The sequence below is a fragment of the Gracilinanus agilis genome, chromosome 5 (assembly GCF_016433145.1).
Source record: "Gracilinanus agilis isolate LMUSP501 chromosome 5, AgileGrace, whole genome shotgun sequence".
NCBI lineage: Eukaryota > Metazoa > Chordata > Mammalia > Didelphimorphia > Didelphidae > Gracilinanus > Gracilinanus agilis.
This window is the reverse complement of record NC_058134.1, coordinates 223,405,915-223,432,588: the sequence shown is the minus strand read 5'-3', so window position 1 is coordinate 223,432,588 and position 26,674 is coordinate 223,405,915. Positions and strand designations below refer to the sequence as shown.

At 44.6% G+C, this 26,674-nt stretch overlaps 1 protein-coding gene across 2 annotated transcripts in view; it reads left to right on the top strand.

Annotated features, from left to right (window-relative positions):
- The window catches only part of RIC8B (RIC8 guanine nucleotide exchange factor B), a 104,619-nt gene extending 78,796 nt beyond the window's left edge, over window positions 1–25,823 (top strand). The window contains exons 7-11 of one of the 2 annotated variants that reach the window (XM_044679484.1): window positions 1,018–1,162; window positions 5,475–5,619; window positions 13,960–14,079; window positions 17,593–17,633; window positions 25,524–25,616. In XM_044679484.1, the coding sequence (XP_044535419.1) occupies window positions 1,018–1,162; window positions 5,475–5,619; window positions 13,960–14,079; window positions 17,593–17,633; window positions 25,524–25,534 (462 nt within the window). In that variant the 3' untranslated portion in view covers window positions 25,535–25,616. Of the gene's footprint in view, window positions 1–1,017; window positions 1,163–5,474; window positions 5,620–13,959; window positions 14,080–17,592; window positions 17,634–25,523 lie in introns of both variants that reach the window. The other variant, XM_044679482.1, reaches the window with a different exon arrangement.
- The last annotated feature ends 851 nt before the right edge of the window (window positions 25,824–26,674 follow it).

Here is a 26,674-nt window from a genome sequence, read left to right as displayed (position 1 = left end):
TGGTATATTTGGGGAGGCAATTAAAAAAATCAGATAGTATCAATTAAAAATCCTGTGGTTCAGTCTGTTTTACAGGAATTCAGAAGAGAGGAGGATCCCTTTGGGCCAGACCTTCTTGGATGGAGGAAGTTAGGACTTAGTCTTCCTTTAAGGCATGGCTTGTGATAAACCAAGATGGAAGAAGGCCAGGGGGGGAATGAGTATGGTGTGTGTGTTTGCCTTTGGGGGTGAGGGAACTGGGAACCTAGAAAGTTGTTTTTGCCCAAATGGTCAACCTTAAGCATTCTTCTTTATGTCGGTAGGACACCCATTCAAGGGGAAAAGCGTCCCCTGGGTTCTGTTATAGACATGCCCATTATTTGGAGTCTGATTTCGTTGGGCACAAGGAAAGCAAATCTTCCTGGTGCTCTTTCTCTCATCCTGGAAGTAGGTGCCTGAGTTCTTAGAAAACAAAGACCATGGGCGCCGCTAGCTGTCTCAGTGGATTGAGAGCCAGGCCCAGAGATGGGAAGTCCTGGCTTCAAATCTGGCTTCAGACACTTCCTAGTGGTATGACCCTGGGCAAGTCATTTAACCCCCACTGCCTAGCCCTTATCGCTGCTTCAGAACCAATCCACAGTATTGATTCTAAAATGGAAGCTAAAGGTTTGTTTGTTTGCTTATTTTAAAGAAACAAAACAAAACGCCTAAGCCCATGAGATATTTGCCACTCTGATGATGGCTGAGTTCCAACTTCAGTTATTGAGTAGTTAGAGGTGGAAAGAACCCTGGAGGCAGACCACTAGGCTCTATCCTGCCTTTGTCATGTATAACCTATGGACAAGGTCCACCTCATCACCTCCCTGGGCCTCAGTTTCATTATCTGTAAAACGAGTGGGTTGGACAGAGGGTTCCCCAGTCCCTTCCAACTCTAGATCTAAGATGGCAGCTCTTGGGCAGACTTATTCCTCCCCTCTAGTGCCTGAGCATGCCCATAGGACTCTGGGCCACCGTCAACATTTGTGTTTGTGTCATCAGGTTCTGCCACCTCTGAGAGATGTGACCAACCGCCCCGAAGTCGGCTCCACCGTGCGGAACAAGCTGGTGCGCCTCATGACGCATGTTGACCTTGGGGTCAAACAGATCGCAGCTGAATTCCTTTTTGTCCTTTGCAAAGAGAGAGGTAGGTGGGAACCGCTTTCCCTTGCTTTCTGCTGATGTTCTTCCTTGGGGTCAGAGGAGAAACTTTGAATGAAAGGTCATAACTGGTCATCCTGGAATGAAAGGAGCCTAGAATAATGTCAGAATCTCCAAATTCCCACTGCTGGAGAAAGAGAGAAATGCAGATACCTCAAAATAGTGGATAAACCTGCCGTCTTTTTTGTTCGGCTTTGGAATTCAGTAAAACTAGAAAATCAGCACAACTGATGAGTATGTGACCAAAGCCTGAGCACATATGCATTTTTGGACCTCCTGCCTCTGCAATGGAGTAGGCTAAAATCAAATACATAGGATTTCAAAGGGAACCAATTGTATTGAAATACAGTGGGGAAAAGATGAAAAGTTTCTGGACCCCAAATGAGGAACTCCTGCTCTTAAACCCTATAAGATGCAGTGAAAGTGCCAAGGACTGTTGGTAGAGAGTTTCCCCACTTAGAAATTGCCTATAACAACAAAATCTCAGGTCTAGTCCTTATCCCTTTATTCTTTGTTATAAGAATGCTGTTTGGGAGGGAGAAGAGCACATGGGGAAATGTGAATGGCATCAAAACAAAAGACTTAATGCTACAAATTAAATTTTTTAAGGTAACTCTTGGAACTGCTATGACCTAAGTATTTATCACCAGGCATTCAGCTTGGTGAAATAGTCATTCTCATAATTGATCGTATCTTTGGTCATTATTTAGTTTTCTAGCCATCCAGGAGGGAAGGCTTTTCTGGATAGCATAGTGCTAGCCTCCAAAAAATAATTAAATTTAAAAATCCAGCTCAACCTGGAATATTGTATTATCCAGAAGGATTCAGGTGGTGGTTCGCCACTGCCTTTAAGGTCAGGTTTGGCATTTATAACTATCCACAATCTGGTTTTTCTGTCTTTCTAGATTTATTACACATTTTTTCCCCTCATTCATTCTCTCTTCTATACTTTAACCAGGCTGACCTACTTGCTACTCTCCATACATGACCACATTCAGCTCCAACCACCATGCCTTTGTCCAAGCTGTCCTTCCGACCCAAAGTGTTCTCCTCATCTCTACCCCTTGGAATCCCAACCTCCTTCAGAAGACCTTTCTGGATTCCACTAGTTGTTAGCGCCTCCTTCTATCACTCTGTATTTGTTTCTTATTTATCATCATGTCACATCTCCCTAGTAGAATGGGAGCTCCTTAAGGGCAGAGATTATGTCATTTTTGTCTTTTTATCCCTTACATCTGCCACATAGTAGGTACTTTTAAAAATACTTTTGTCAATCATTTGATGTATCTTGGGTCCTAGGCTGACAGGTATACAGGCTTGTTATAGTCTGGCACCAGGCTGGTCCTTAAAGTCCAGTTGAGTAGGACCCACCAGAGCCTGCCCTCCACTGGCCCAGCCTTCAAGGACCAAGGGTCAGAGATGGGGACTCAAGAATAAACTTTATGTTTGTATTCCCTTTTATTTGGTAAAAAAAAAAAAAATGACCTTCAGTGAAACACTTTAATTTTGGTAGTTTGAGATTTGACAAACCCCTTATCTGATCCTCACAGGGTCCTCAAGAGAACACTTTCTAAAGTCTGAAGTAGTAAGTGTGAGGATTTCTCCTCCTGGGCTTGTGACTGTACTCCCTGGTGCTTTCCTGATTCTGTTGACTTTGATCTTTTCAAATCTGTCCCTTTCCAGAGGAAGATCTTATTGATGGCTCTCTTTCTGGAATGTGGGAGTCTCTACCATCATTCTCCCCCACCCCTTCTCTTTGTCTCTCTCTGTCTTTCTCTACCCCCCCCGTCCTCTATTCTCCCCCCCCCCATCAGTCTCTCCCTCTCTCTTTCTCTCTCTGTCTGTCTCACTCTCCTCCCTCCCTCCTTCCTTCCTTCTCCCTTTTGCCCTTTTTCTCCCCTACCCCTCCCCTCTTTCTCACACACACACACTGCCTATAGTTTCCTTCCTTTGTACCATCTCTAACTGTTTGGTTTTTTGGTAAGATGCAGTCACCAGATTTATAAAGCTATTGTGTGACAGAAACACTGATTTTGTCCAACAAAGCCTTCTGTCTCATTTCCTGGCCTGGCCTGTGTGTTTTGAGCTTGTCTTCACCATTTTGGTCATGGTAACCTAATGGGTTGGCACCTTCAGAAAGAACATCCAATGATTTGAGCCCTTTTTGGAGCCATAAATGTTAACTCAGGTGCCCATCTTCTAAGTGTTGTTTGAATGAGTTTTTCCTAAGAACTCAAGAGTGAAGTCACCTGCCAATTGCCTGTATGGTCCCAGCATTTTGTCCTATCTTACCCTGCTTTATAACTTATCATTGAATGAATGAACGTTTGGGTGAATTTTAAAGCACTTATTAATTCTGTGCAAACACAGAAGCAGAGCAGTCCTTGCTTCCCAGGGCTCATGTTAGATGTCTGCAAGATTACACGTCCCTCCTTTCTGTAACCCATTCTCTGTCTATCCCTAACAAATGGTACGGCCATGACCTCTGCCTCCTTTTTCTTGGCTCTCGTCAGAGACTATCACCAAAGACTCTTGAAGGGTCTCCATAACTGTCATCTACTTGTTCCCTCCACCTTGGCGATGGTCCCCACAGTTTGCTGTGATTTTTGCGGAAGGTCCCAGGGTGTCCTCAGTACCTTTTCTTTTTAAACCTTTACCTTCTGTCTTAGAATCAATATTAAGTATTTGTTTTAAAGCAGGAGAGCTATAAGAGTAAGGCAATTGAGGTTAAATGGCTTGCCCAAGGTCCCACAGCTAGGCAGCATCTGAGGCCAGATTTTGAACCCAGGACCTCCCATCTCCGGTGCTAGCTCTCTATTTACCCCCTCGCTAGCCTGTTGGCATCTTTTTTTTTTTTAAATGCTTACCTTCCACCTTAGAATCAATACTGTGTATTAATTCCAAGGCAGAAGAGCAGTAAGGGCTAGGCAATGGGGATCAAGTGACTTTGGCATCTTTTTTAAAATTTTATTTTATTTTTTTAGAATATTTTTCCATGTTTCCATGATTCATTTTCTTTCCCTTCCCTCCCCCCCCCCCCAGCTGACAAGCAGTTCCACTGGGTTGTACAAATGCTGTCACTTGATGCCTATTTCCATAGTATTCATTTTTGCTATAGAGTGGTTTTTTAATGGCATCTTTTTTTCTAATGATACTTCCCTGAAAACTTTTTCTTCTCACTCTCTGGTTTTCTTTCCATCTGTTAAGCTTTTATAAAGAAGAAAGACCAATTATATAGCCTAGTTATTGGATTATTTCATTTTTCTTTGGTGAATCCTCCAGAGTCGAGCTCTCTTGAAGCTTGAACTTCCCATGTAAAATCTTTATAAAAGGGCAGGCTCTTGGAATGGCGCTTCCCAACAAGATGGCAGCCCTTATGTACTTGGAGGATTGGTCACCCTGTGGAAGAGGGAGTCGACTTGTTCTGCCTGACTCCAGAGGCCCCAGCAGGAAGGGGTTTAAGCTCAGTAAACCCTGCAGACAGTGTTGCCCCAGCATGGAAGGGGCTGCCTTTTACATAGGTCCCAGACTCCTGTCATTGAAGGTCTTCAAGCAAAGGCTGAAGAACCCTTGTAGCTGTGTTGTTACTGTTTAGAAGAGCCCTGAAGCCCCTCCTAACCCTGGCATTCTGGGAGCCTGATTCTCTATTCTCCTGTTCTACTTACTAACCCCTCTCAATTTATTCTCTTAGTCCTGATAACATTTCTCTCCATTTCCTGGAAAAGAGGTGAAAGGCAGGTTTTCTCTACTCCATCTGCAGTATTATGCATTTGGTGAAATCCTCATGTGGCCAGCCCTGAGCCCCAGGACCCTCTGTGTTAGCTAAGAGCTATGACTGAAGAAATCAGTTCCCCAATTGGCTGGTGACTCTCATTTATTGCTGGCTCTCCTCAGGAATTACAGACACTCCTTATGTAAGTGTCTTCTGTCAATGCCTCCTGAGTTCAAATCCAGCCTTACATACTTACTGACTATATGGCCCTGGACCTCTGTTTGCCTCAGTTTCCTCAGCTGTAAAATGGGGATAATAATAGCACTCACCTCCCAGGTTTGTTGTGAGAATCAAATGAGATCATAGTTGTAAAGGGCTTAGCACACTGCCTGGTACTCAGAAGGGGTTTAGTAAGTGCTCCCTTGCCGTGCTATTTCCAGAGGGTGCCCAGGGCACCATCCTCACCCCTGTAGCACCTCCTGGAAACCTTCGCTGGGGAGGATGCGGCCGGCGATGGCCACGGGCGCAGGGACTCCCTGGGGCTGACTCGATTGTAACAAGTGACCGGCTCTCTGTGACTTTGCAGTGGACAGCCTCCTGAAATACACCGGCTATGGCAACGCGGCAGGACTGTTGGCGGCCAGGGGCCTCTTGGCAGGAGGAAGAGGAGATCACTGGTACTCGGACGACGAAGACACGGACACGGAAGAGTACAAGTCGGCAAAGCCCAAGTATGGTATTACTCGTTGTTTGGACCCACCTTTCCCTCTCCGTTGGGTTATTGTCTGTCTCTCTCTCCCTATCTCTTGCTTTTTCTTTCATCTTCCAAGTGAGGACTTTGTTCTGACGGAGCTTCCCAATCTTCCAGGAAAGGGATGGTTTCATGTGATATGGGGAGGGCAGGATAACAAGGCATAGTCTCTGCTGCTGCCATGGCCCTTCCAGGCAGTGAGCTAGCCTCTCCTAAATGGCCCCAGATAGAGCTCCTGGGTGTTTAGGATGCCTCTCATCACATACTGAAAGCTGTTTCTTCTCACTCTCTGCTTGCCTTTCCATTCCTTAAGCTCTTGTAAAGTAGAAAGACTAACTGTATAGTCTAGTTATTGGATTATTTCAGGTTTAACTTTTTCTTTGGTGAATCCTCCAAATTCTAGCCTTTCTTGAACCTCCCATGTAAAGTCTTTATGAATGGGCAGGTTCATGGAATGATGGCCACTAGTCGCCATGGAAGGAGTGTTAATCAGATTAGTACTTGGGGAATCATCTTTGCCAAATGCCCTAAATGACATTAGTGCCTCGGGTAAGAAAACCAGAGCCCCCAGGGAGTCTCACTGGCGTCAGAGGATAAGATTTAGAGACTGCCCAGCTGCAATATTTTATCCCAAGTCAAACTGCCTTCCTCTCTTGTGGTGTTCTTGGCTTCCATCACTGAGGAGTGACCTCCACTCTTGTCTTTGGGGTTTGCTGACCCAGATAATGTTGGAGGGTGATACTCTTCCTTTTGGGCCATCATCAGTGGTGCCCAGAGTCTCTGGTTCCCTCCTATGATCTTTCAAACACTGCTGGGGACACACAGTGGGAGCCTGGAGATTGAAAATTGACATCTGCCAAATGAGAATGGGGTTTTTTTCCTCTTCTTAAAAAAAAAAAAAAAAAAGAACAAAACGAAAACTAATGTGTTTATCTTCTATTGAATCCTTCTAGCACAAACTCCCCAGTCATCACCGTGGAAGTAGGCTATGAAAATGCATCTAAGCTTCTAATTGTTCAGGATTCTTGTGGCAAGCTTCTTATGGAAGTGTGGGTTGATTGAAAGGCTCTTGGCAAAGTTCTAATGTAGTCAGTCCCAGCTGTCTCCTGTGTGGTGTGTACTCAAAGACAAAACTTGCTCAAATAAAACCGTCAGCGACCCTTTCGCTCACCAGAATAGTTCCTAAGGATGTTTTCCTTTTAGGCACCGTGTAGAAAAATTATTCAGATCTAAGGCAAGGGAATTCTGGTTCATTTCTTCTGGGCACACATAAATCTTGGTCCTTGCTAGTTTTTGCTTCTTAGATTCCATTAATTAATTCACATCAGAAGGGCATTTTCATGCCAAACTCATCAAAAACTCTATATTGGAATGTGAGGCCTTAAAATTCACCAATTGAGAATTTCAGGAATTTAAAATGAAGGAGAAACTGTTGGAGGCCTGTGTTATATACCAAGAGTATATGTATACACAGTGAACCAGGATAGGAAGCCAGGTTTAAAACCTCTCAGTGTCTCCTAAACAGCATGATGATGATGTGATCAGAATTTCAGTGAATAATCTTGTATCCAAAATCTGTGCGCCATCAGATGAAGCTAAAATTTTGTACGGAATTTTTTGCATGGTGGCGTCAAAGAGGAATCCAGAGTGAACCCTAACTAAAAAGGAATGAGAGATTTAAAGAGAACCCAGGTCAGAACTGGAAGCCTGATGGTGGCTAATGGCATATTAGTTTTCTTAGAAAACCAATTTAAAACAAGAAATGGGATGTCAACTGTGTTTATATTGTCTCTCGCTTCATTTGGTGGATCAAACTCTTTACTCTAGTCCTCATATCCCTAAACAGAAACCGTCTTAAGCCTTTTGACCTATCTTGAAAATGCATTTTCTAGCATGGGGGTCTTAGTCTAAACAAAATAATTTTCACAGTCCAATCATATTAAAATGAGCTCTCAGAATGATTATCCATTTCTCAAATCTCTTCTTCTCTTACTCTTCCAATATGTTGATGTTTATTTTTATCTTAAATTCTCTGTCCCCCATACAAGAGGGAAAAACATCACTGTTTAGATGTTTCATTTATTGCTTAAAAATGGAAAAAAGCTTCTTAAACTAGTCTCATATTCAGAAGAGCTACTAAGCAGACTTGGCCAGGGAACAGACCAGCTATACTCTGGGAAATGATCCCACTGGACCTCAAGAACTTTTTAGGGGAAATGAAAATTTTGTTGATGCCCCACAGAGCTTTGCCAACCTAATTAAGCTTATAAAGTCAGTCTTGGGTAGAATCGATTATCCCTCTACCCACAAGGTGCCCCTTGTCCCCTCCTCCCTCAATCTCCGAAGAGCAAACATTGCTGATTTTCTTATACTGTCCATTTATTCCCCACAGTTGCTAGTGTGAGCAGAGGTAGGGAAGCTGTCCATCCCTCCATTTGGCCCCAACCCAGTTGTCAAAAATGTAAGTGGATTCTGATTAGTGCACCAAGGTAACCTGTAATCCTTTAGAGGAATCCGAGACCCCGAATTGTATGAAGCTTACATTCATGCTACGGGGGACAGTTAATATCGCAGCAATCCTTTTTGTGTCAAAATAAATGTATTTAATGGACTGGAAGCCAGCCTTCTGCTGTTGGCACACTTGCAGAAATCACAGACTTAGAAGAATCAATGCTCAAACAACATGCCACACAGGCTTTTGGTGTGTGTGTGTGTCTGGCCAGTCCAAACATCTAAAATTTTCCCCAGAAGCTTTGGGTTGTGCGTTGGAAAGAAGCGACAAATTCTAAATTCTAACTGAAGCTGGAAATTCTGGAAGAGCTTCTGGGAGGATCTGGCTCATGTTGTGGAGGTGATCCAGTATAACTTTGATCTCTGTCTCACTATGTTAATCTTGGGTTAAAACCTTTTTTTCTTGTACAATTTAATCAAACTTTTGTGTTTTCTGCAAATTGCTGTCTTGTACTCTTCCAGGCAACCTCTACTTAGGCCAGGGATAGGGACTAGATCTGTGATTTCAGGGGGATATGGAACCTCCTAGATGAGGGAATTCCATCTACCCATGCAAGTCAGTACCTCCTCTGTAATGTACTTTGAACAGAGAGTTGTCTGGAGGACTGAGAAGTGTGTAGAGTCACCCAAAGAATATGTGTTTGAGATGGCATTAGAACCCAGGTCTTCTTAGTCTCAGCTCTTTCTCTACCATGCTGCCTAACTAGGTTAAGACCATTTTTTAAAATTAGAATGTTTATACTAGGCTACCTATAAGTTGTAAACTCCACTGAGCAAACTTGCAAGGGCCAGTCCTCCAAATTCTGTGTTTTTTGCTTTATGGACTATCGCTTCCCCAAAACCTCCCATCTTCTGAGGTTTAGAAGCCTTTCTGTTACATTAAATTGGGGTTGGTACCAATGCATGCTGTTATGGGATTTTAATTTAATACAGGAACCTGGCAATTTAATGTAATAAGTTATTATCTCACGTTTTTGAGGTTCCAGTGAGGCCAAGGTCAAAATGAAGTTATTTTTGCACTCAAAACAACCCTTAACATGGGAGGGCTGGCGGAGGAATGAGAATTGGCTCAAACTTTTAAAAAGATGGTTTAAAAAATTTTTTTTCACTAATTGAGGAAAAAACCAAAATATTATTAAAAAAATAAAATGACTCCTTAACCCATGAGACATTTGCTTTCAGTCCTTTGGCTTTGCAGCGTTCTCCCTCTCAACCCTTACCCCTACTTCCCTTGTTAAGTCCTGGAATTTTAATTTTTTGCCATTTTAATTTTTTGCCACCATTGGTGTTTTGCATGCTAGTGTGTTCAGCTATGGTAGGTGTTCTGCATTAGAGTCAAGTTTCTTCAGGCTGAGAACTATGAACTTTCCATAATTTTGTTTAATAGATTTATCATTCTGTAGCAAAATAGGGAACCATTAATCAGACATCATAATTGTAGGTATTCTTTTTTTTTTAAACCTTTGATGAGTCAGTTTATTTGGTACAATTACATGCTCTTTCCATATATCCTAGAACTTTATATCCACTTCTTCTAAAGCTAATTGAATAGACTTTCATTAGAACTCATTCTCCTTCTTCTGTGGAGCATGGGCTCATCAGCCACAAGGCTTTTTCCCACCCTCCCCCAGTTCTTTCAGACCTCAGATTGTTGCATCAAACTGTTATATTGGTCCCTATTTTACAGGGGCTGTGAGAGAGCCCTTCTAAAAGAGGGAGAGGATTAGCTGTAGATTCTCCCTCTGTAAGCTAGGACATTCAAATGAAATCACGTATGAAAAAGTCTGGAACACTTAAAGTATTATTTAAATGTCAGCTATTATTATTATTTCTATAGTGGCTGAAAAGCCATAGTCTTTTTTTTCTTTTTTAACCCTTACCCTCTGCCTTCCTATCAGTTCTAAGAGAAAACTGGCATGGATTAAGCAATTGGAGTTATGACTTGCCCAGAGTCACACAACTAGGAAGGGTCTGAATACAGATTTGAACCAAGGACTTCCCATCTTTAGGCCTGGCTCTCTCTATCCACTGAGCCGGCTTCTTGTTTCTTCAGAACCCCAAAATAGATCTTGATTCAAGCCTCCGTCATCGTCATTGTCTGTCTTCTCTATTGTGTCATAGTGTTTACTAGTAATGAAGCTGGATGACACATCCTTTTTTTTTTCATGGATCGGACTCCCTAGGACAACATCCCCTATTGGGATAATTGTGTTCCACTGTGGGAGAAACATCCGTCACTTTTCTGATTATAAAATCAGGATTTTCTTTGCTTGAAAAGGAATTCTCTTTCTTCAAAGCCAAGCTTAGAGTCAGCCATTTTTCAATGAATCTAAATGAGTGTATTCTTTTTATTTAATACACTGCAACTCCTCTACTTTTCCTCCCTAAGGCCTCACTTCTCCTTTCTCTCCCCACTGCTGGGCATAGCCTGAGAAGGGGATGTATCCGAGTGAGCTTGACTTGAAGTCAGAGGACTTCAGAGATGGTGACAGAGACAGGGTCCTCCTGACTCAACTCTTGACTCTTCTCCAAGGCCCCTCCTTGCACCATACATATAATTCTATATGTTTGACTCTTGCCCTCTCTGAGCCTCAATTTCTTCCTCTGTAAAATGAGGGGATTGAACTCCATAGTCTGTAAGGCCCTTTCCGACTCTAGGTTCTCTAGTTCTAAAGATATTTATTTGTTTCACTTGACTTTTCAGCCAGTGAGAGAAGCTTGTCTGCTGATATCGTGTATGTTTAAGCAGATATTAGAAAAATGGCAGCCACATTTTCCATTGTCGAAGTTGACTGCTTCTCTAGCACTACCTTACAAAATCCCTACATCCAGGCCGGAAATATGGCCCTTTTCCCAACGCTTGTCTTCAAGAAGAGCTGACTTCTGGATTCACTGTTCTTATTGGACACCCTGAAATGACTTCTTGAAGGACCCAGAGAGTACCTCTAGGACAGCAAGATGGCCATTTCTTATCTTTGGGGGAAGGGGGGCAACTGAACCAAAAAATAAGTTTTGAGATCATTTGGGCTCTGTGTGAGAAAGATTTCTAAAAGCTGCTTCTGGTCCCAGTGAGCTCAGTTAAGATCGGGAGCTCTCTGCTCTTCTCTTCTCTGTGCCTTCTCTGCAGGTATATCTTCAGGGGAAGTTACAGGGGGTGGAGGCTGGAGATGCGAAGGTGAAGGATGAAGTGGTTATGGCCCAGGTCAGGACTACGAGAGACAGAAGCCCTGATTAGGAAAGAAAGGAGCTTAGGCAATAGTTTTCCTGCCAGTTATTGTCAAAGATAGATAATGGTCATCAACCACCTCTGCTGAACCAACATAGCACTGTGTAGCTTTCTGTTGGCTGCCCAAGCCCTCAAATAAAGCTGGAGGCTTATTGCACAAGAATTACATCTCTTTATTTTCTACCCCCTAAAAAAGGAGCCTAGCGGGGACAGCTATCTGGGTGACTCATTAGATAGAGTGCCAGGCTCAGAGACAGGAGGTCATGGGTTCAAATCCAGCCTCAGACACTCTCTAGTTCTGTGATCCTGGGCAAGTCACTTAACCCTTACCCCCCGTTACCTAGCCCCTACCCTCGTCTGCCTATGAACTAACACACAGAATTGATTTTGAGACAGAAGGTAAAGGTTTAAAAAAAAAAAAGCCTAGTCTTTGGTGTAGTAGGAGGGTAACTAGAGTTCAAGTTCAAGAGGTACTTTTGCTTATTTGTGTGATTTAGGGAAAGACCTCCCCAGTTTTAGGCTTAAGGCTGCCATTGTGTAAAATGAAAAGCTTGGAGTAAGCTCCCTCCCAGTTTGAAAAAATACTGGGACTGAGATCTAGTAGACCTGTTAATTGGTGCTAAAAGAAGGCACTCAGCCTAGGAGTAGACCTAGGCTTCAAGCTTAAATGCCATATAAAATGACCCCCCCCCCCAAAAAAAAAAAACTTGAATATTTTACCTGCCTCCTGAGAAATTGTATGCTATTTTTTCCCCCTGATTTCAATTAAACATACTAAAACCTATTCTGCTTTTTTCTTGTACTAAATATTGATTGCTCTCTGCTTTCCTTTGAAGTGATAGATTTAATGAATTTATCCTCTAGGATGACAAGTGGGCATTCTCTCATTTCCTGATTGTGGACTCTCTGTTGTCATTTTCTAGTGTGTGTGTGTTTTTTTAATTAAGTTTATTTATTTATTTGATTAATTTAGACTGTTTTTTACATGGTTACATGATTCATGTTATTTCCCTCCCCTCCTCCCACCTCCCTCCTGTAGTCAATAAGCAATTCCACTGGTTTTTACATGTATCATAGATCAAGACCTATTTCTATATTATTGATATTTGCACGTTTACAGTCTACATCCCTGATCATATCACCATAAAACCATATGATCAAGCAGTTGTTTTTCTTCTGTGTTTCTGCTCCCACAGTTCTTTCTCTGGATGTGGATAGCATCTTTCTCATATGTCCCTCAAAATTGTCCTGGGTCATTGCATTGCTGCTAGTACAGAAGTCCATTACATTCAATTGTACCACAGTATATCAGTCTCTGTGTACAACATTCTCCTGGTTCTTCTGCTCCTTTTGCTCTGCATCAATTCCTGGAGGTCATTCCAGTTCACCTGGAATTCCTCCAGTTCATTATTCCTTTCAGCACAATAGAATTCCATCACCAACAGATAGCACAATTTGTTCAACCATTCCCCAGTTGAAGGGCATCCCCTCATTTTCCAATTTTTTGCCACCACGAAGAGGGTGGCTATAAATGTTTTTGTACAAGTCTTTTTTCTTATTATCTCTTTTGGGTATAAACCCAGCAGTGGTATGACTGGATCAAAGGACAGGCAATCTTTTAAAGCCCTTTGAGCATAGTTCCAAATTGCCTTCCAGAATGGTTGGATCAATTCACAACTCCACCAGCAGTGCATCAATGTCCCAATTTTGTGACATCCCCTCCAACATTTATTACTTTCCTTTGCTGTCATATTAGCTGATCTGATAGGTGTGAGGTGATACCTCAGAGTTGTTTTGATTCACATTTCTCTAATTATAAGAGATTTAGAACACTTTTTCTTGTGCTTATTGATAATTTTGATTTCTTTATCTGAAAATTGCCTATTTATGTCCCTTACTCATTTATCGATTGGGGAATGGCTTGATTTTTTTGTACAATTGATTTAGCTCCTTATAAATCTGAGTAATTAGACCTTTGTCTGAGGTTTTTGTTCTAAAGAACATGGCCCTATCTTGAGAGTCATCCTGAAATGGCTCCTGGAGTTAACATGGGAATCACTTCCATAGTTCTAAAGATTTTTTCCCAATTCATTGCTTCCTTTCTAATTTCCAGTGTGCTTTTTAATGTTTATATTTTATGTTGTATCACAAAACCAAACCTCCTTTCTCTCTTCTGTGAGATGAATTGTCTCCTTAGGAACAAGACTTGTGCATCCATGATGATATTTTATAATGGCCCCAATTCCATTACAATGTGTGCCTTAGCAAATAGCCACACAATTTCTACCCCTGGAGGCCAGTCAGTCTTGATTTTTCTCATCTAGCCATGGAAGCTCACTTGCCAACTCCCGCACAGGAGTTTTTTGGTCTTTTTTTTTTTTTTAAGCTCTCTTAGAGAGAGCATGGCCCTATCTTGAGAGTCATCCTGAAATGGCTCCTGGAGTTAACATGGGAATCACTTCCATAGTCTTTAGCTGTTAGACTCTTTCTTGTAAAAATTCAACTTTCATCACATGGCCCAGAGAAAGTATTGAAAGAGCATTCTTTGGAAGCATACAGCATAACCTTTTTTTCTTTTCATAGCATTAATCTTATCACTGGTCACTTAGAGGAACCCATGCCAAACCCCATAGATGAAATGACGGAAGAACAAAAGGAATACGAAGCCATGAAGCTTGTCAACATGCTTGATAAACTTTCCAGGTATTGTATTCCCATCTGGGCTTGTTTTCCCACCGGGGTTGTTTTTGTTTTTTTGGTTTTTTAATTCGTCTATTTTCTTTGCCTCTTTTCAAGAGCGCCCTTGGGATTGCCATAGTCTTCCATGTTGAATGGGGACAAGGTGGCCACATCTCTCTTGGCCCTTGTGGCTTTTCAGACCTGCTATTGCTGGATCCAAGCTGATCCGACAAGCATTTATTAAGCCCCTGCTGTGCATTGGGTTTATTTAAAAAAATAAAAATTAAAAAAAAAAAGCGGAAAAAAAAACCAGCCCCTGCCCTCAAGGTGCTTACATTCTACATCGTGAATACAACATACATAAATAGATGAGCAGAAACCTAGAGAGTTTTTCACCTTTTTTTGGGTCCTGGACCCCTTGGGCAGTCAGTCTGTAGAGACCTAAGGACCTCTTCTCAGAACCATGTTTTTAAATGCATAAAATAAAACACAGAGGAATACAACCAATGATGTTGAAATAAAGAGGTCGTTTTTTTCCCCATGCTAACTCATTGATTCCCTCTGAGACCCCCACCTATATTAAAAACCCCTGACTGACATAACCATTGGAAAAAGAGGGAGAGAGCCCAAATAAACAATGAAATTGGACAAGGCTTCCCATTCCCTGCCTATAGTGGATATACCTTCTTGCCACTTTTATTTGGTGTGCGAAGGTGGCTTAATGGAGCATTCACTGATCTGAGCCTGTCAGTTTTCAGAAGGAGCCAACGTTGGAGCCAATGCTTTTGCTAATCATTAGTAGTTCCCCTCCCCCCTCCAATCATAACGTTTAATTTTGAGTTTTTACATCTGATGTTGAGACTACAACCACTAAAGGATCTTCCTTAGAGGGTGCTAACTCTAAATACTTCAGGGATCTCGGGTTTTATCAGCATTTTCTCCACTGGTACAGATTTCAGCTTTTTCTGTGCTTTAGTAAATAGCTTTTGTGAGTTGCTGTGGCCAAAGAAATCCATGACCTGGTGGACAGCTTTCTGGTGATGATGAGTCTCTCCCACCCTGGTGAAGCTGGTCTGCCAGGGTCAGTCACCTGCTTATGACTCAATGCCTTGCCACCTTAGCATAGGACCTTCTAGAGGCTCTGCTGGGGGAGCGGAGCCTTGAAGGATCCAGTCCTCATGAGGGTGAGATTTCAGATAAGGCTGTTCCTGGAGTCAGTGGCCCTGAGAGTGCTGCAACTCAGAACGCCCCGTGGAAACCAGGATGCAGGCATCATCACTTGGTGGGTCCTATAAAGCCGGGGACGTAAGAGGAAAGGCAGAAGTGACCTGGAGGTTAGTACTAGTGTACCAGCTCTCTGGTGGCTCATCACGGGGTCCATATAGAGTCTGTTTCGGATAGTTATTCATCAGTTGGCCTCAAAACTAAAAGATGAATAATAATGGGAGGGAAAAAAAAAAAAACAAACAAACCCAGGAATAATCCTGCACACAGTGGGACCAGCTACAGGGGATATCGTTTGGGAAGATCACCAAGGTTGAAACTACTCCTCATGAGCTAGTTGTCTCTGCTGTATTCTTTAGGTTTTAAGGTCTTCAGTTGTTGGTGCTCCGAATGAAAGTTTAGCTACAGAAAAATGATTTCAAGCTTGAGTAGAATGGAGAATCAGAAGCCCCCTGGCTGTTGAACTCTGGTGTCTTTCTCCCAAGGTGTTCTGATGACATCCTCATCACTTTCATTGGCCTGTTAGGGCAGGTTGGCCCTTTGAGCCAGCGACTGCCATCTTGGTTTTCTAGATGGGAAAAGGGAGGCAGAGAAAGGTTGGACTTCACTGGGGTGTTGTGCCTTCCAGGGACACTGAGTATTTCCTAAAGCACTGATCAAAAAGATGGCCGAGTAACCCCTGTGGGCTCTGCACAAAGAGAGTTCTCGATCCTGCCTCCAAGCTGGCAGTAAGGGGTAGCGCCTTTCTTCCTAGGTCTAGACGCTGCCCTCGTGAAGCTGATCATTTAGTCTCCTGCTTCTCCGCTGAGTTCCCAGGGCGTTGCAGCAAGCAAGGCCCATGTTTACCCCCCTCCCCTTGCCAAGTTAGCCACTCTCCTACCTTTGTTGGTGCCAAGGGCCTAGGGAGTCAGGCAAGGCAGAGGGGCCGGGCAAGCGTGAAAGCCAGCGATCTAGCTTGCACTCCGTAAATCTCATCACCCCAAGAATGCCACACACCCCATGGATTAATGGATATGCATGGGCTGATTCCCCAATTTGGAGATCATGGTGTTCCCCTAGCAAACGTTCTAGGCAGGTTGGAGATCTAAACGCCCTCAAAAGTTTCCTTTGTGGAGGGGAGGGGGAACTATTTCTCTGCCTACAGACTCTTATCCGATGAATGGCTCCTTTGATCCTTGCCGTGCGTGCCTCTTGTTAGATTTGCAGCCGCTCTATTTACCATCTCAAGGCCTACAGGAGAAGACCCCAACCAACCAAGTCATTAGGTGCTTTCTCTTTTAGCTGAGATGGCCCAGGTGCCAAAGGGAGGGGAGGCCTTCTGTCTCAATAACTCTTGCCCTTTCTGAAGCCAAGCGATTAAAAGGTCACCTACAGCTCAATCAGGAACAAGGTTGATGTGGGGTGACAGCAAAGCCAGTGTGGATAATCTAATTGTATTTGCCTTGACTACAACCCCTAACTCTGCTTCTTGCCCACCCCCTGCAGAAAAAAAAAAGTGGCGAGACCGATGGGTTTCCAGAGTAAATGAACCAAAAGGAAAGCCATTGGCCTTTCTGAGGGTCCCTTAAGTGTTTTCTTTTTACCCCCTCTCTTTTTGATCTTGAAAGTGCTGTGCCATTTTATCATCCCAGCCAAGGGTCGCCATTTGGCCTGGCAATAATAACTATCCCTCACCTAGTCCTCCTCCCCTCTGTTTTTGCCTTCATTTTGGGTAAGTGCATGTTGTATGCCCATCAGAGGTATCAACCCCAGGGCCTCACACATAAATGCTTTTAGCCCAGTAGAATGTAGGCTCCTCAAAGGCAGGGACTGTTTTAATTTGGCCTTTGTAGCCCTAGTGTCTGGCACAGTGCCTGGAATACAGCAGGCACTTAATAAATGCTTCAATCATTGGATTAAAATGAACCAAATAGGACAGGCATTTATGAGGCACCTTCTGTGTGCGGAACCCTGTCCTGGGAACTAGAGGAGCCACAAAGTTAAGTCAAGGTGGACTCATGAACACATTGTACCATCAAAATCTTTGTTCTGAAATGCCCATCCCCACCGATGGAGATTTATTGGCTTCCCATCCCTGCTCACCTCCATCCTGACCCTCAGTCATCTCCTGGAGCTCTTCTGCCAGGCACCTCATAATGTTTGGGTGGCAGCTTCCTCTGTTGACAATGACCCCCTCCCCTCCCTGCCATCCCCCGATTCCCGCAGAAACTCCCCTCCTCCTTACATGCGGGTCAAGTACTTATTGAGGGTTGTATGGGTTGATCTTCAGCATTTTATTCTTTCAGTAAAATCTATCCTTTCTGTTGAAAACAGATGCTCTCTGCACTATATCACGCTGGACTCTGACGGCCTGGGTTCGTATCCCAGCTCTGACACTGACTAGCTGTGGGAACTTTGGGCAAGTTTCTCCATCTTTCTGAGGTTCAGTTTCCAACTCTGTGACCATGTTCAGACTCAAAGATGGGGCAGCAAACACTTCTCAGGTGCATGTAGAAACGCCTCCTCCTCCCCATCCACCCCCCATCCATCTCCTAGTGGTTTTAAACATTCTTTACTTAATGGAATCCATTCTAGAGAGGAGAGCTTATAGACCAGAATTATTACAGAAAATGACACCAGATCAGGCCGGGAGAAGGTGAGGTTGTAAAGTGAGCCTTGAGGAACTTCAAAAGGGAACACAGACAAGGAGGAAACGCAGGATTGGTGCTGGCCCTTTCAATTTGATTCATGGTTTCGTAGGCAATCCTTTTTTTCTCTTCTATATATGAAAACACGTTACTTGATATCACTAAAGTTCACCATAAAAACTTATTTAATGTAAATAATAGAAATGACTACAATATTTATAGCAATTTTTAAATATTCAAAGTTAGATTTTAAAGAGAAGGCTAGCGATAGGCTGAGTCATTTTATTCTGAGACATGTAGATTGCTTGGGAAGGAGAATTAGTTTGAGAAGGAATTGGTCTTTGCATGTCATTAGTTTGAAATATATAATTTCCTTTTAGAATGTGAGCTCCTTGGAGAATAGGAATTGCCTCATTCTTTGTCTCTGTATCCCCACCACCTATGCAGTGCCTGGCACCTACTGGGTATTTAGTAAAGATTTGTTGTTTTAGCGATTGATTTCTGCCAACTAGAGGTCTCTAAAGTTCCTCCTCTGCAAACTGAGGGAATTGGACTAGATGATCTCCGAGGACCCTGAGACACTGTGTGTGGTGGAAAGGGTGTTGGAATGAGAATCTGGAAGCCTGGACCTCTGGTCCTGGCCCTGCCACTACTCCCCGTGTGGCGTTAGGCATCCCTTGTCTGTGTGTGTCAAATGAGGGGTTTGGATGGGATGACCTTGGAGGTCTCTGCCAACCCAGTGCTGTTGGAGCTCGGTAAGTCTTGGACCCTGTGTGCCACCCACCAGGATGCATCCCCTGGCTGCCATGAGCTCTGATTTCCAACCTCAGCTGGAAGAGCTCTCTCAGCAGTAGAGAAACTTCAAAGAGGATAATCTGCGCTGGATGTTTGCTCACTTGGTTGCTTTCCTTCTTCATCTCCTAAGTTTCACCAATCAGGGTAAGAGTATGCATAGTCAGTGCTGCCATTGCCTTATTCCCAGGTGCCAGCGAGTGTGCTGATTTTTATTTTTTCCCCTTTTCTTTTTTCATATGTTTTATCGATGTCGTTACATCAGCCATTTCTGTATCCCCACCTCCCTCCGAGCATGTATTTGCATTCCTCTGCTCCCTTCCCAGTGTGTGGAGCCAAGCTCCAAGGAGACCCCAAATCGAAGACTCGAGGCTTCCTGCGGCAGCAGTTCTGGGTTCTGGAAAGGCTCTGGCAGTTGTGCAGCGGGGGACCAGCCCCACCAAGCCGGTGCGCTCTCAAATAGAGGCCAGCCAACAGACGGCGTGTCTGTCTCCTGAGATGGCCGGCCTCGGAAAGCAGAAGGGACAGTGGCTTCATCAGCTCCTTCAGAAACACTGGGGTCTTGGTGTGGCGCCGTGAGCGTGCGGCGCCTCTTCAGCTGGACGAGGAAGAAGGAGGAAAAGGTCAGCATTCGAAGGATCGTTTGTGTTCCGAGAGCCCGTGCTGAGCAACGGTCAAGAAAGAGAAGAGCCTGGAAGCCCGGAAAGGGAAGCTCGTCTGGAGCTTAAAATCTTCTGTGGAAATGTCCTGCGTGCCAGTGGGAGCTCCCGGTATCTCTCCTCTTTCTCCCTCCCTCTCCAGCCCCTGGCCTTGGCGTCTCTGCGCGAGGACCACAGCCATTAGAAGTTTCTCCTGATCTCTCCGACTCTTAGCGCTCTTCCTCCTCGATGGCAGGCTCATCTATTTAGAACTGGAAGGAACCCCGGAGGAAGTCACGTCCAACCCCCTCATTTTATAGATGAGAAAACGGAAGTGCCCAGAAGGCCCGTGACTTGTCCAGGGTCCCCCAGCTACTAAGTGTCCGAGATGGAAGGTCAGCTTCTCGAGGGCAGGCACCATTTTGGTTTGGGTTTCATGTTCCTAGCACAGTGGCATGTACGTAGCAGGCACTTAATCAATGTATGCTAGATTCGATTAGAAAACTGTGCTGTGGCACCCAGGCCCAACTGGCTGTCTTAACACCATACTTCACACATTGCCGGCCGTTAGAAGATAGGAATTAGTCACAAAGCCTCTTCGTTTCGAGATGGGAACTGAAAAGCAGCCCCCCAGTTGTTGCCGTGGCATCATTCCTCAGAGGTCGCCATAGATATTCCTGTCATTCTCTAAATGTGCGTATTTCGGTCCTCTATTTCAAAATGGCCCCGGGACTCGATTCTCAAATTAAGCTCATCTCTCAAACCCCAAGTTTCAACCAAAGCATAGACAGCCTCGTGCCTTCTGGATTCAACGGAGGCCTCGTTTTTTGATGGGGCGTTGTTGAAAAGAAGCTCGGCATTCATTAAGATGTTTTATTTATATACCAACTTCCCATCTTACAAATGTTAGGAAGAATTAAATATTAAATGCCTAATTTAAAAATGTCAGAGCTCTTTTTCCAAGCCAACCTTATATTAATAGCAAGAATCCCATTGCTGATGAAATGATTCCCAATTATCCCAGCTCCGTTTTTGTTAGACATTGAACAGAAGTCAACAAAACAAGGATGTAACCGAACCTGGCTAAATAGCAACCACGCTCATTAAAAACGCAGAATTAATCAGGGGGCGATGGAAGGAGGCGCCGGTGCAGGGGAGTGTTCTCTCCCCCCACCCCCACCCCTTCTCTTTTCTTCTTTTCTAATCATAGAACAAAATCATGTTACATAAAAGGATCGGAACTATTCTTCGGCAGTCAATTAGAGGGAGGTGAATAGGTCTCTAACATGCTTCTTTGTCAAAAGGCCAGGCTGGTGTTTGCATGACTGCCGGCTCGTTACAGCCCCATCATTAAGTCTGTGTGTGTCGATCGTGCCCGGCGTTCACGGTGCACACAAGAAAGAAGCCCCCCTTGAAAACGAGGGAGTGGGTTTGGAGTCGTTATCAAGCTAAACGGCCGGCGAGAGGTAAATTGGGAGGGGACTCTCAGGAGACCTGCAGGCCAGGACCAGGAATGCCTATTACCGGCCACTTAATTGTGGCCCGTTTCCTAACAAGAGTGCTTGAATCCACTTTTGTTTGTGGGGCAGAAAACATGGGCCACAGGCGAGGCTGTTCTCTGGCTCCAGGTCAAGTAAGGTGTTTGAGAAGCATGACGCTGGCCCGTCCGTGGGGCAGGATCTGGGGTGCACCAAGTGAGGCCCTGAGGACCCGAGCCCCAAATCTGCACAAGGTGAACCCGCACACTCCTACTGATTTATACGGAAACGATCAAAAGTTAAAATCATTTCGGATGGAGGGCAGCCAAACGATGACTTCCCTTTTCCCTTCTTGCCATTGTTCTCAAGTCTGAACGTCAGGATTTGCAGAAGTTCTGGGGCTCACCAGACCAAAGGATCCTAAGGCCGTAGATGTAGAGCTGGAGGGGATCTTAGAGGCCACCAGCACTAGGGAGAAGATGCTCGAGAAGGGGTGGTAGGTAGATGGTTCAGTGGGTAGAGCCACCAAGCCAAGACGACTTGGGTTAAAATTTTACCTCCGACACTTCCTAACTATGCGACCCTAAGCAAGTCGGTTAAGCCCAGTTGCTTACCCTTCTACCTTAGAGTTGCCACTAAAACAAAAAGTAAGGGTTTAAAGAAGGAAAAGTTGCTTAAGAAAAAGTATCTGTCAAAATCGGAGGGCATAAAACAAGCATGGAAGAGGTTTCCCTCTTTTCCCTGCCCCTGGATTACTAGGAATACTTTTCTTGGGCTTTGCTGAGTACCCCCGAGAGGAGACATTTTGGAACCCAAACGGCAGGCATTTCCTTTGTAATTAAGAAAAGGGAGCTCTTCCCTTAGCTTTGCTTAAAATGAATTGGATGAGACAGTTATCGATACGTGAAGATCTTAATCATGAGAAGCCTGAATTTTGCTATATTAGCCTTCTCCGATGCCCCTTGCCGAGAATTAAAAATCCATCAAGTAATGTGTTTCTTACGCTTGCCTGCCCATAGGGGAGCTTCCCCGATGTTCACCATGTGGGAGGGGGCGGTCTTGAGAGCGAGCCCCGACCGTCATCAGCTGTGAGAGGACGGGACTTCTTCATGTGAATGGGGACCAATAGGCACAATTCTTTATTTTTTAAAGCCCCGACCTTCTGTCTCATGCTACGTATCAATTCCAAGGCAGAAGAGTGACTTGCCCGGGTCACGCAGCTAGAAAATATCTGAGACCAGACTTGAACCCAGGTCCTCCCGGCCGTCTCCACTGGGCTAGCTAGCTGCCCCGGCAGAATGCTTCTCAATTCCTGGGGATCTGCATGTCCTGATGAAGGAACCTGGGCTTAGTATCTGGACTTTTTAAAAAGTGTTCCACAAAGATAGCCTCAAAGCAAATCCGTATTCCCACCTAATAACCGTGCAGTTCCATTATTCACCGAACCGTGACAATTAAGTGCCTTCTGTGCACCTGGTGCCAGGAATATAAATCCAAGAGTAAGGCAGTTCCTGTTCCCAAGAAGCTTACATTTTACGAGGGAGGCATCTAACCTGTTCCCAGGTAAAAAAATATGGGAGGATGTTAGGACTTAGACTTTTAATTTCATTGGCACGGGGAATTCCCAGGTAAGGGAGCTCCTTTTACCAGTATAGGTTGGCACCTTCTCTCCAGTGTAGAGGCTTAGCTGCCTAAATCAATGAGAAGTGAAGTGATTTGCCCAGGATCACAGCCAGTGTGTCAAGGTGGGCCATGAACCCAGGACTTCCTTGCTTTGAGACCAGCCTTTGTGTGCAGTTTACCTACAAAGTCAATGCAGAATGATCTTCAGAGAAGGAGGGCTGACAACTGGAGGAATAAGAAGGCCTCTCCAGAGAGATGGCCCTTGAGCAAACCCTTGAAGAGATTCCACAAGCACTAGTGTGTGGTGGGGGATGGGGAGCAAGTATTTGCCAGATTGGTTGGAGCCTAGAATGAGGGGAGGGAAGTTGTGCAAAATCAGGCTGGAAAGCTAGTCTGGAGCCATATTGGAAAGGATGCCCAGTACCAGACAGAAGAGTTGTAGTTATCCTAGAGGCAAGAGGGAGCTATTGATTCTTCATGAGAAATGAAATAACAGACAAATACTTTTAGGAAAATAATAATAGCTAGCATTTATTTGGTGATTTAAAGTTTGTAAAACATTTTAAAATATCTAATGTTAACCCCACAGCGGTTATGGGAAGCAGATGCTATTATCATCCCCATTTTACAGATGAGGAACTGAGGCAAGTAGAAGTGAAGGAACTTGTTCAGTCACACATCTGGGACGTGTGAGGCATGATTTTAATTTGGTCCTTCTAGACTCTGGGCCCAGCACATTATCTGCTGCACCACCTCGCTCCTGTTGCTTTGATGGAAGCACAGAGTACAAAATGAGATAGAGAAAGACAAGGCAGAGATACCAGCTGGAAGGCTATTGCAGTAGTCCACTCCAGAGGCAATGACGGCCTGAACTAGGATGGTCATTGTTTGCTATGGAGAGATGAGTGTGGGAGAAATGTTGAGGAGAGCAGAACAGAGAGCATCTGTCAACTGATTGGATTTGGTGGAAGAGACACCACAAGAGGGAATAGAAAAGAAAGGATGCAGATCTGAGTGACTAGAAGAATGGAGGTACCCTTGACAGAAATGAGGACATTTGGAAGAAGGGGAATTAATTTTCTTTTAGATATGTTGGGTTTGAAATGCCTCTGGTACTTTCTAGTTGAAATGTCTCCCAGATCGTTGGAGATACAGGAGTGGAGTTTAGGAGAGAGCCTTGGGAGTCACCAGCACAGAGCTAATAGTGGAATCCATGAAAGCTGAAAATCTCCCTCAGAGAGTACAGTGAGAAGAGAGGGCCCACGACAGAGTGCTTAGGCATGCTTGTACAGAGAAAGCAGAATGATTCTCCAAAGAACCTGAGAAAGATCAGTCCAACCAGGAAAACAGAACAGGATCATGAAAACCCAGAGAAGAGGAAAGAGCAGAAGAGGATGGCCACCAGTTGGCTGTGGCAGAGTGGATGAGAGAAACGAAGCCTGAGAAGAGCAGCAGCCACAAGGGTGAGATCTTGAATCTTCGAATGATTCAAGGGGAATCCTTTCAGACTCGCCGAGCCCATACATGAATAAGAATGTCCATCGCTTCTTGGCCTTTTGGCTATGACCAAGTGTAGTACCTGAACAAGAATACTCGCTAGACCAGATCTAGGAAGCTCTAGTCCAGTCTCTGGTTCTAGCTTCCACACGTGAAGGTAGTCAGTCCCCCCTTAATCATCTCCTGCCTAGTCCCTTTTGCCTCCCCTGGGAATCTTGTTTTGAGGAGTCATTAAAATGTTCTTCCATATGGTCGGAGCCTTTAACCTAGCTGGACTTAGCTATTGGTATTGGTCAAGTTGCTTTTCAGATTGATAGAATCAGCCTCTGGGTTATGGGCAGTTGCCTTGTGGCATTTCTGTTGGGGTAGCTGACAGGTGACAAGCCGGACTTAACTTGTCGCTGGACCGGGCTCCTGCTGTGTCTGCACCACACCATTCCACCAGCCAGTGCTTGGCCAAGTGGGAACCTTCCTCTTGTCCAATCTCAAGACGAGCACGATTGGGCCAAGGGAAGTTTCTTGCGAGGTTCCTTCCTTTCCATTCTGAATCTTTCCCCATCATTTCAGCCGCTACCATGCAGTTTCTGGTTATAAACATGGTTTTGGGGTTTTGGGGGTTGGTTTGGGATTTGGGGTTTTTGGCTGGGTGTTCAGCAGCTTTCAGGCATTTGGAGGGAATTGTAGGAAATGTTGCTGATTTTCTAAGTAGAGAAAGGACCTGAATTGGTTAGCTCAGCACTCTCTTTGCCATAATCTCCGTGTAATAAATAAGAGCATATGAAAGGATTAAATAAATCTTTCCTAATACTTTTTGATTGGCTTAATCAATAATTAATCATCTTTAGATGAGGCTGTAACTTGTGGAGTAGATATAATTGGATTAGCCCTGAAGAGGCCACTGGGGAGCTTTGAAGAGATTAAAATGGCTGTCAATCCCATAATTAAACTGCCACAAATAAAAGCAATCTTGTTTAAAGGAGGGAAAAAAAAAGAGGAGGAGGAGGAGGGTGAAAAGACCCAGTAAGCAGGGGAAAAGGGCCTAATTCAACAGGTACTTCAGCACCACAAGAGGCTGGACAGAGGGAAATGCTGATGTATCTCACTAAATGAATAAATGTTTCAGTTGCCCCCACTTAATGGTGTGCTTGGTTCATGAGGGACAGGTGAAACTTTAACCGCCCCCCCACCTTTTCCCCCACCTCAAAACAAAGGGAAAATGGAGATGGCTTTTTACTCCAAATAGAAGAGACCTGCCCCTTGTCCAGAGCTCATTTAGGCCCTGACTTTTCATGCCTCTTAATTGGCTTAGGAGGTTTGGCCTCTGTGAATGAAGCCTTTTATCTCCCTCCCTTTTTCGCCCCCCTTCCAGCACCCCTTTCATCTTTCTTGTTCCAAACACACAGAGAGAGCTTCAGGAAACACTTTGGTTTTAAAGATTTTTTTTTCTTTTTTTTTGAAAGGATGTGGATTTGGGGGGCAGGGGGTGGCTGTGTGTGCGGGTGCGTGTATGGGCGTGCACCCACGCGAAAGCAAGCAGGAGATGCTGGTGAATGCTTTTTCCCCCTCTTTCTTTTCTTTCCTTCTTCCAGAGAGGAGGTGATTAAACCCATGGGTGTGAGGCCAGATGGGACAATGGCTCCTTTGGAGGAAACCCTTTGCCGGTACCACGTCACCCAGGAGAACAGCTCTGACTCTGACTCCGACTGAAAGAATCACCTGCTTCACTCTCAATATCGCTTTTATCAGCATCTTTCTCTGTAGCCCCAGGGGGAATCTTTTCTCTCCAACATCTAGGCCCTTGCTTTGGCTGGAAGCACATTAACTGGTTTACTTCTTCAGTTGGGATACTAAAAGGGATGATTCTGGGGGATTTGCAATATCAAAACGGAGGCATGGGGACAGAATGTCAATGGAGGGCAGCTTCCCCAAGGGCTGGGGGGGAGGGGGGTGGGGGGGATGTTTAGGGACAAAAAAAGTCATTGTGTTTCATCGGGCTGGGACTGACGGGCTGCCCAGGACATTCGGTCTGCTGACACCCCCTAGTTTTAAAAAAAAAATAGATGGTGGTGTCCATCCAGGCAGTTGGACAACTAACTGCCCCCTTCCACGCTCCTCCGAAAGATGGCATCCGATGACGACTGAATCATGTTACGTGTCTCAGATCATGACTGACTAGGCAAAGCCAGAGAAACTGCTCCATGACCCCAGGACCATCTCACCACTTATCATGTCTCAATTCTATTTAAATCTTATCATATGAATATCTATGTATACACACATGCACGCAGCTTGCACACAGAGACAGCCCCCAGCGTGCATTCTCTAAGCCCTTTGTTTGTAACTCAGAATGCAATTTCCCATAGCCTGGTCATTATGCATGGTGGTTAGGTTCCCCGACCAGCCTAAAAAACCCCCCTATTTAATCCCCCCAAATCTATTTAACCTACAGTGTCCCTGATGTATTGTACATAATCATAGAATAGTTCCTAGCTGAGATCTATAGTATTGCCCCTATGGGGAATGTGCATTCTGAGTCCCACATCAGGAGGCCGGGAAGAGGGGCCCGTCTCCCCAGAAGTGGCTGCAGGCCGGGGGGCTCTGGCAAGGACAGCTGCTCAAGGAGGGGTGGGCAGGGTAGGAGAGACCAACTTCGGCGGCTGAGGAAGCCAAGGGCTTGGGTCTAAATGGTATCTCCGTCCGTCGGGGGCCACCTCTCTGTGTGTCTATGTGTCTCTAGAGA